This window comes from Phyllostomus hastatus, unplaced genomic scaffold (genome assembly GCF_019186645.2).
Source record: "Phyllostomus hastatus isolate PE091 unplaced genomic scaffold, TTU_PhHast_1.1 phas_scaffold_46, whole genome shotgun sequence".
Classification (NCBI taxonomy): domain Eukaryota; kingdom Metazoa; phylum Chordata; class Mammalia; order Chiroptera; family Phyllostomidae; genus Phyllostomus; species Phyllostomus hastatus.
Window position 1 is genome coordinate 14,215,678 of NW_025334032.1, and position 10,107 is coordinate 14,225,784.

At 37.9% G+C, this 10,107-nt stretch overlaps 1 protein-coding gene across 3 annotated transcripts in view; it reads right to left on the reverse strand.

Annotated features, from left to right (window-relative positions):
- The window catches only part of NALF1 (NALCN channel auxiliary factor 1), a 605,598-nt gene extending 596,753 nt beyond the window's left edge, over positions 1 to 8,845 (reverse strand). For all 3 annotated transcript variants that reach the window (XM_045821476.1, XM_045821477.1, XM_045821479.1), the window contains exon 1: positions 7,287 to 8,845. In XM_045821476.1, the coding sequence (XP_045677432.1) occupies positions 7,287 to 8,210 (924 nt within the window). In that variant the 5' untranslated portion in view covers positions 8,211 to 8,845. The remainder of the gene's footprint in view (positions 1 to 7,286) is intronic.
- Positions 8,846 to 10,107: the final 1,262 nt, after the last annotated feature.

Sequence of the window (10,107 nt, forward strand, 5' to 3'; positions counted from 1 at the left end):
TTTCATATCTAATGCCTAAGCCTTTTAAATGATGAACTAGGAATTTCTGGCCATTCATGCCATCTGTCCAGGACTCCTAAATTTCTGTTATCTTAGCCTGCTTAATCAGCTATAAAATGTTTTTAATGATAAATTTAAAATAAAAAAGAAGTAAATATGGTAAGGTTTTTATAGTTGTTAAATCTATGTAACAGGTATATGTAAGTTTATTAATCTCTTCATTCTTTGGTATGTTTGTAATATTCATTTGGTATGTTTGTAATATTCATAATATTCAACAGAAAATGCATTCAAACAATAAAGTGTACTCAATCTTTAACACTACCCAGCAGTTAGACCTTGGAATGGTTAACTTTATGACTTCACTCTGCTCATCTATGAAATCCATGATAATACCACATAGAGATAACATGAAGAAAAAATAAATTAAACTAGTCTCTGACTTCTAATAAGCTCTACAGCTTGTTAGCTACTATTGAAGCTTATTCTAATACTTAAATTTCTGTGTGATTCAAGTCATTTTCTGCAAGAGCTAACACATTGTCATGATCATCCACTTACATCTTAGTTCACTTTTCAAATAACCTAACTCAGTAATAGTTCAATAAAAAAGAGACTGATCATTTTTTTATGGAAGTGGAGATACAGAGAAGAAAGACTTCTGACCTTTGGATTTTGCATGGAATACAACCCCCAAAAGTGCAGCTTCTGTATGCTAGGAGAGGACACAGCCAATGACAGCAAGAAAGCACACAGAGAAAGGAGGGTGAAGAGTCACAATTTTGACTAGAGCCCATTTTCCTTCTTATGCAGGGTGGGGAAGCTGACAAACATAATCCTCATACATTTTCACAGACATGATTACTGCATTCACCCATCACACATATGTGACTATCTTACTGCTACTGCTAAGACCATAATAGTATTTAAATAGATAATAAACTTAAAAATTTTTTGCAGGATTTTTCTTGTCATCTGTGGTATCTATACTACATTTTGTTTATAAACACCTGAATGCAGAAATAGACTGCAGAGATGGGTGAGGGGAATCAAATATTGTCTTTTAACACTTTACACAGTCAAGAATTAAATATTTTTATGTATTCCACTATAATACATAGTATAAATCATGACCTATTTATCAGCAAAAAGGGCAAATGTTAACCATCTCTTACTTCCAGTACTACAGAATCAGAGTACTAGAAAATTGCATGAGTAAATTCTACTATTTGGATTGTAACAATATTTAATTTATTATTAAATAAAACTTAGATTTAGTGTTTACAGCATTTTGTCATCTAAAATGTTAAAAAGTAAAATATGACTGATATTATAATCACTTTAAAACTGAGCAATAAAATAATTTTGAAACTAATTCCTAAATTAAGCTTAGTAGTAATCTGTAACTACTTAGCAGTTTGCATCTTCCAAAAACTACATAAATGTTATACTAGTTATTCCAGCATTACAGAAATAAGCAAAAAAAAAAAAGAAAAAACATGGTTTATCATTATCACAATGAAAAAAAAGTGAAAAATCTTTAGTAATTTCCTAGGTTTACTAAAGTATATAGATGAAAAAACAATAAACCTGATTCATGCAAAATATAGAGTCCAGAACAAATAATGCCCATTTTATTACAAATTCTTTTACTATAAAATTATAAGCACATAATTCTGTAACATAACAATATCACACTCAAGCATACTATATGACATTTTAGGTGAAATATTCAAATTAAAACTCTAAGTTATTACACCCATATTATTACCCTACCAGCCACACTCAAGCAGGTGTTACTTCTGTCAGACCCTGTACTATAAAAAGAACAGGCTTATTCATAAAATCAACCATATACTTTTGAAAAAGTTTCAGCCATTTATATAGACTAAAATTTGAGATAAAAATAATAAGACTGGGACTCTTCTAATCAGTCTTCATGGATAAGCATTTATTTTCTTTGCTCATGTGCTCAGCCCATTATTGAACACCAGTGTAATGACTCAGTTTTGGCTAAATGGCAGATTATTGACAGCCAATAAGACCATCCTTAAACATTTCAAATTCTGTTCTTTTGTGTACCTTCCTCCTTCTCGTGATGTTCTCTTATGGAACATCCCTTTCACCCAGTTAACCCTTTAACCCAGTTAATTCACTTCTCATCTATTTCCTCAGCCCAGTCCCTACATATTTGCTCCCTTGATCTTTAGCTGTGTCCTATTGCCTTTACCACTTTAAAAAACATTTGTAAGTGTTCCATTCTCATCAGTTGAACAAATGAGATTACTATGTATTACGGAGGCATAGGAGCTAAAAGGTCTTACCACATTACTTGTCACTGTCAGCTAGAACAATGGTTCTCAACCTTGGCTACACATCATCAGGAAAAGTGCAAGATCCCAAGTTCACAACACAAGCCAGATGAATAAAATCAGAATATCTTGTGTGCGAGTCCATTTTTAAAAGTTTCCAGGATATTCCAATGTGACCCCAAGGATCTCTGATCTAGACTAAATATTTACTGATATTGAAGAAATATCTTTGCAATGTAAAGCAATATAAATGACAAAATGTTTGTACCTAGTCAATGTGAGGGCAACATAAAAGATAAAGATTTTAAAAATTAGGGATTGAAATTAAAACAATAAGTCAAATAATTCGAACCAAAATACTATTTTATTTGAACTACTTATCTGTATACTTGTTCATGTATATTTAATTTAACATGTAAAAATGTCTTAATGGATTATGATTTGTACACGGGGGAACATGGGACTGAGAACATTACTGATTTCCTTTCCTTCATATTTTAATTCATTTTGTACATACAGACACTGATCTCATACAATTAAAGTGATTAAGATCTATGTATAATGGCAATTATTACAATCTTGTGATTATGCTCTATATAACTACTATGATCCAGTTCCAAGCCCAAAGTAAAAATTCACTCTTTACTCTATAAAACAATAGGCATCTAATATTAAGATAAAACTCTGTGGTATTTTTCTATAAAAATAAAATAAAGATCATGAAATTAGTGGTCATATATGAAACAAAATATGGAAAACAAAAATTTGGGTCATAAAAATAATTATGATAGGGGTTTCAACCTTACAAATGGCCTTATTAATGGTCAAAATGATTATCTGCGCACAGTTAGACTGTTCAAATTTGCAGAGAAGCAATTCAACTATAAAAATATGATTTGAAAATAATAAAATGGTAAAATATAAAAAGATCTATTTGCATATGTATTTAACATTCGTGGACAGTGTCATACTATGTACAATTGTACTTAATCAACAGCAAAATAATTTATATTCAATATTTAAGTGGAAAGAATTGTTACATTTTTTATTTTATTTTAAAAATATATTTTGCAAGAATCTAGAGCACATGACACCAAAATGAATTAACTGAGGAAATGCTCGAATTGTACAATATGTAACCCAAATTCTATGTTATCGAACTAGCTAATGTTTATGAGTGGTTCCATCAAACAATACAGAAAGTCTCAGGTATCATGATTATTATATAAACCTAACACTGGCAGAGCATCCTTTTGGCCAGTGCCTGTGAAATAAAAAAAGGCAATAGAATCCGCTTTAACAGGATATTATAAAGATAAAAATATGAAAATGCATACACTCTTGAGAATATAAATTAGTATTTATTCTGAGAGAACTGAAATATAGATGATGCAATATTTGTGTTACAGTCTAATTTCAAATCTGCTTTCATTGATTGTCTGGTTTAATTTAAGGTATAGTAAGTACATAAAGTTATCAGTAACAAAAGTTTACTAGTAACATAAAAATTTAAATTCCTTAAATATCACAATTTTATATATATTTAGGTATGCTTAGGAGATAAAAGATATATTGAAGAGAAAATCTTCATTTAAGTAAAAAAATCAAGCATGTGATTTTTAGCTTAGAATACTGCACATTGAATTATTACCAACCAACTTGAAGATTATTATAGATTTGTCACTCTTATTGTATATCACAGATTATTTTAAAAAACAGTGCAAACTACAGAGAAGAATTACTGTCATAATTTTTGCTACTTGATTTATGTAATTTAGCAGCTTGAATGTTCTTTATTTTTTCATAAATTACTTCCCAGATAAATATGTATATTTACTTTTTAAAAAATAAAGCCAGATATTTTCAGAATATTAAAAAATATTCTTGAGTGCAAATGATTTCTACTATGTGTTGCAATACAAATATGTTTACTACAGTAAATCCAAGCTGCATTTGAACTCCAATTACTATGGATTCAAGGCACTATAACTGTATTAGATTAATATTAAGGGATTTTTTATAAGTATAAGGGGTCCAAAAACCCTTCAAAACAAGTTAAGTAAAAATTAATCAATTTTATTTTATATATGTATAGAATGTGACTTTTTAAAATGGAGAATATAAAACTAGAAGGTAATAATACATCCTAAATTAAAAATTAGAAATCACTACATTAATGATTTAATTATATATGGGCATGATAAAATTAATGTATTTCTCCTAAAATATAAATGTTAATAATTTGTATAACTAATATGACTAAGTGTATTTTACCTATATTTTTACAAATGTATCTATAAATTATTAAATTGGATTCCTCACAAATATATTACCAATTCTAGAAATATAATGCATTTGTTTTCAACACAACCTAGGACTTTGTGGATATCTTAAAATATGGAAAATTTTGCATAGAATGCATATCATGAACAAAGTCCCTGATGATAGTTATAATTTTCTAATTAAAATGTATGTTTGAAATAAGTAAAAGTGTTTAGAAAGAAACTCAGGAGACTACAAGTAGCCTTAAGAGAGTACAAGTAGCATTTTAAGCCATGTAATATAATTTGCATGTGGATGTGTTTGTGGCTTTTGCATTTTTATAAATAAAAATAAGAAACTAACCAATCAATTTGTAAGTAATCAACTAGCAACAATTGCACATTAAATTTTGAACTATAATTATTTATAACAGTCATTGTGGAAAAAAAATGTTTCAAATCCACAAACAAAAGTCACACCAACAAGAAAATAGCTACAAGGCATCACAGGTAATAAATTATGTGTTGAAGTGATGAGGAACTCAAATGGCTGAATGGCTGAATGGCTGTGCTTACTTTTCAATGGAAAGAAGAAATGTTCCTAAAAAGGAATTAAGATTCTTACAATGTGCTTTTGTATATACAGTTAACAGCTATCACTTTATATAAAAACAGAATCTAGAAGTAGCTCCTAACATTACAAGTTACTTTCACCTACATCATGCCTTACAGCTATGATGACAAATATAAAGTTGAGAATTATTTTTACATCAAGGGAAAAATTAAAATTTACTTATATTTAAAATTTGGATATTTGAGCAAAGATATATTTGACATGCTTATTTGAAAATGTGTTGCAGACTATATTTTAAATACTGAACCTATGCAAGTTGTATTAATGGAAATTTCTATGAGAATTTCATTAGAAAAGCAGAAAAATTCAAATTATCACAAAGTGCAACTTTTAAACATAAATAACATACTGAACTGCTTGTAACCTTTTTATGAGTAGCAAAATTAGAAGACAAACTACTTACCTTATTTTTACTATCTGATGCAATTTATCTGGTCACAATAAGTAACTATGTAATAAATACATTAGCCATCCATTATTAACTTTTACCATTAAGAATAAGTTTAATCCCCAAGCATGAGCTACAGTGGTAAGTGGTATGGTTTCCTACATACTTTTGTATGTAGGAAAGTTTAAAATACATTGACCTTGTAAAGTAGCACTCTAAATTAATATTGTAAACTCAATTTCACCTCTTTCAAAGATCTGTTTCTGGTCTTAAGGAATGTTGAAAAGCAAGCTGAGTTTGAGTTTGCTTAATTGTCAAAAGCACAGCTAATAAATCCAAAGTAAAATACAGCCCTTGAACTATGTTCACTTTAAATAGGTATGTATTAGACCAGTTCTTTGTGAAAGCGTCACAATATCCTTTTTATCCACACTGCCCTTGATTACTCTTCCCCAGTACAAAACAAGTGAAGCAAAAGAGTATCAGTTTTACTGTTCCTATGTGGTGCTGGGGAGTAGTTAAGAGAAAGAAAAAGAGTGTGGTATATTATTTCTTTTTAAAAGCAATACCGTTTTATTGTATTGTTTAAGAAATTGCCCTTGGAATAAAACATTAAAGCTTACTGAGATTTTTGTCACCATTTCTTCCCAACTAAAATGTCACTGCAGTATCTTCATCTTCAACAGAGCTATTGAGCAAACCTCATTTCAGCACCGCGGACAGTGACACTTCTAGGACGTGCACCCACAGTTTCATTGGCCATTTCTTTTTTTTCTTTTAATCGTTGTTCAAGTACAGTTTTCTGTCCTTTACTCCCATCCCAGCCCACCCACCCATCCGTCCCCACCTCCTTCCCATCACTGGCCATTTCTTAAGAAATTTGCATACACTTTTTTTGTCAATCAACAAGGGTTACATCCATTATCATATTAAACAGAAAGAAACTGAATTTCATACAGATTATTAAATATCTCAGTTTTTTCATTCATAGGATCTGGCATTTGCCATTTAGTATTTCTGGAGAACATTCTGAAATTCAAGCTAATCACATAAAGTGTCTGATAAAACCTAACGCTGATCATCGATCACCAAATACTTAATTAAAACTGTCCACTCACACTGAGCCTCAGATAAATAATTATTCCAATGTCTAGGAAAACAGAAAACTTATTGTTAGTAAACATGCTTAGGTAGGCCTCCAGCCTTCCCAAACAACCAGAACTACCCCTGTAGAACAGGTAAAATGTGTTCATGTGTACAGGTCTATAAAAGCCAAACCACATACACCTGTCTCTGACTCTTCTGATTTTAGCTAGGATCATCACTATGCAGTTCCATCATTGACTTCCTAACAAGCCACATTTAAATTCCATTTTTAAAAAAGGTAACAGTTTGAACAAATTGCATATCTGTGAAAGGTAATTTAAGCCCTAGCTTTATTATCTCAGAAGACCGAGGTGTTCCTTGATCTTCCAAGGATTCCCAGAAGAAAGCACCTGTTTACCAGTAATCCACGAAGTATTCCCAACTCAAGTACCAAGTCAAGCTCTCACAACCACAATAACGACCATAGGAGTAACAAAACCAGAGCAAAAACAAAAACAAAACTATTTTAAAACTCTAGAAGACACCTCAACCAAACAGAATAAATGGAAAAGTTCAAGAAGAGCAGAAAAAAAAACTATTCCTACCTTACAATCTTCAGGACAGGATTTCACCGAGTACTCCCCTGATTGTAAATATTTATGGAGCACACTTTCAAACTCTTCGTACTTCTCCTGAGCGTGGTGGTCGTAGTCTTGGTACGCCTCGACGCATTGCCTGCAAGTGGTCATCTCGCCACCCTCCTTGAGCACCACATCCAGACTACAGTTCAAAGTGTTGGGACTTGACAACCCCGAGAACAACTCCCAAAGTGTGTAGGAATTACAAAACGAAAGGTAAAAATCCGACAAGTTCCAGAGTGGAGTTGGATGCGTCCCCCTCACCTGCTGCTCCGCCCCCCCAGCTGCCACCCCCCGACTCCAGTTCCTGGCGCACACCGCCTCCGCGCTCTCCACAGTAAAGCACTGGCCCGAGGAGGCGCCCTGGGGGTAACAAGTCTCCAGACGCCACACGGGTTTGGCAGAGTTTCCTAGAAAAAGAGCCTTGCTCCGGTTGTTTTTGCCTCCTTCGCCCTTGCTGCCACCGCCGTCTCCAGGGGAGGGGGGCAGAGTGGGGGACGAGGAGGCAGAGAGGAGTCTGTGTGCCTGGGCGGCTGGCGAGGACTCCCCCATGCTCGCCAGGAGTGCGGGCCAGGAGGGCTCCTGCTGCCGCTGCCGCTGCTGTTGCTGCTGCTGCTGGCGTTGCCGCTGCTGCTGCTGCCGCTGCTGCTGATGCTGTTGCTGCTGATGCTGATGCTGCTCCTTGTCCCGGGTCCGGGTCAGCTTGGCTTCGGCGCAGAACCACAAGTGATCAGAGAGCAGGACTGTGAAAAACAAGAGAGATGCCAGAGACAGTCGCCATTTCTGAGCCCTCTCTGAATCGATGAACGGTTTCTCGTTCTCCCGGGGTGCTGCCAACCAGATTTTTAAGCCGTCGTCATACTGCCGACACATCCAAGCACCCCTGGTCATATTTTGGGAACGCACAGCCCGGGCCGACTCCACCGTGAGGGCTCGTGTGCCGGTGTCACCACAATATGCATTGACTTAAAGGGTTTAATTTCCTTATCCCCTCCTCCCGTTTCTTCTCTCTCTCTTTCTCTCTCTCCCCCTCTCCCTCTGTCTCTCTCTCTCTCTTTCTCCCTCTCTATTTGCCTACATAAATATTACCAGGCTTTGGAGGAAGATCTCACTTGCTTCCGACCTAATCATCAGCCGACCCCATCCTCTGTAGAGTAGGAAACAATAGTACAGAGAGAGAGGGGGGGAGAGAGAGAGAGAGAGAGAGAGAGAGAAGCAGTCGGAGGTGGCTGGGGCTGGTGGCCGGTGGTGAGCTTGAGTGCAGGAGGTGATGGTGGAGGTGGCGGGGTGGCTGGCGGTGCTCCTCTCACCCAGGCATTGTCAGAGCGCTGGTCCCCATGGCCCTGCTGAGGACAGCCCGCTCTTCCCTGCCAGGGGCATGCCGCGTCTCCAATGCCCACTGACAGCGAGCGACCAGTGCGCCTCCCCAGCTCCTCTCCTCCTCCTCCGCTTCTCCTCCGCTTCCTCCTCCTTCCTTTCCTTCTCCTTTCTCTCCTCCTCCTCCTGCTCCTACTTCTCGCTGTCTCTCCCCGAGTTCCGAGCCTGGGCAGCCGCCGCTGGCAGGGCTCTCCCTCCCCCCCACCCCCCACCCCGCGCTCTAACTGCCGCCGCCGCTGTCGCAGGTCTGCCCGCGGGCGCCTCCGCCGCCGAGCTCCGACTGCTGACACCGCCTCCCCGGGACCTCGGGGCCGAATCGCCTGGGTTGGGCCTCCCGAGAGCCACAGTCATCTTCAGTCCCCAGCTAAGTTGCCGCCATCTTCGTCCTGGAGAAACACTTTCTTGGGGGGAGCGCTGGCTTTTGCGTCATCTCCTCCCGCGCTGAGATCTCTCCATCCTGGCGCATTGGCTTCGGCTGGGCCGGGGTGGAGGAGGAGGGCGAGGACGCAAGGGGGCCGGAGGTGGAGTGGGGGTGGTGCGGTTGTGCCCGCGGCCCCGCCTGGGCTTCTGGGCTCCGGCACTTGCTCCTTCGTTTCAGTCCCCTTTCTCCACCTTTTGGCTTTTTCTGTTAGCACTGACAAAAGTCAGAATGCGGATGCATGACTGAGGATGCTAGCTAATTCCTTCAGCATCTCCACACTCTCTCTCCGCCTCTGGAAAAAAAGCCTTGCTGCGGTTGGTACCAGGCTTCTACATGGGGAGAGGGTCTGGATGTTGCACTCTTTAACTAAGTAATGATGGACTTCAGATGAAAGGTTGGGGGCGGGAATGCTGATAGAGAAGTAAACATGAACTGGTTAGAGGAGAAAGGAGGTGACATCTGGTCTCTTTAAATGCCCTGGGGATCCCTGAAAAACTAGAGATCAGCAACCGGTGCGTTAAATTGTTTTGTCAAGTTAGTCTGGTGCTTTATATGGAAAGAATGGTGTGCATATCTATAGCTATACGTGCCCCTGTGTAAATTTCACTGAGTATTTGATAGTCAAAAGTAAAAGATTCGAAATGGGCTCACACAGCCAGGAAAAACCATTAACACCTCAGATGCCAGGGGTCACAGCTCAGCCTTCTGCTCAGAGTTCAACTCTTGGCCTCGAAAGATTTCTCCTCGGATCTGGAGCATCCCACGCTTCCTTGACCCTAGTCCCCACCGAGTTAGGCTTTGCTCTCTCTCAGGACTTCCGCAGCAGCGGACCAGCGGACCACCTGGGTAACAGACGCTGCAATCCAAGCCTCTGGTGCCCCTTAGCGTTGGTTCTCGGAGTTCCGAGAAAGCGGCAGACGCTCTGGAAACGGGGTCCCTAAGATCCTGGTTCTTGTCGGTTGGTGCTGTGAGCAAATGTCAGTCTGGCTT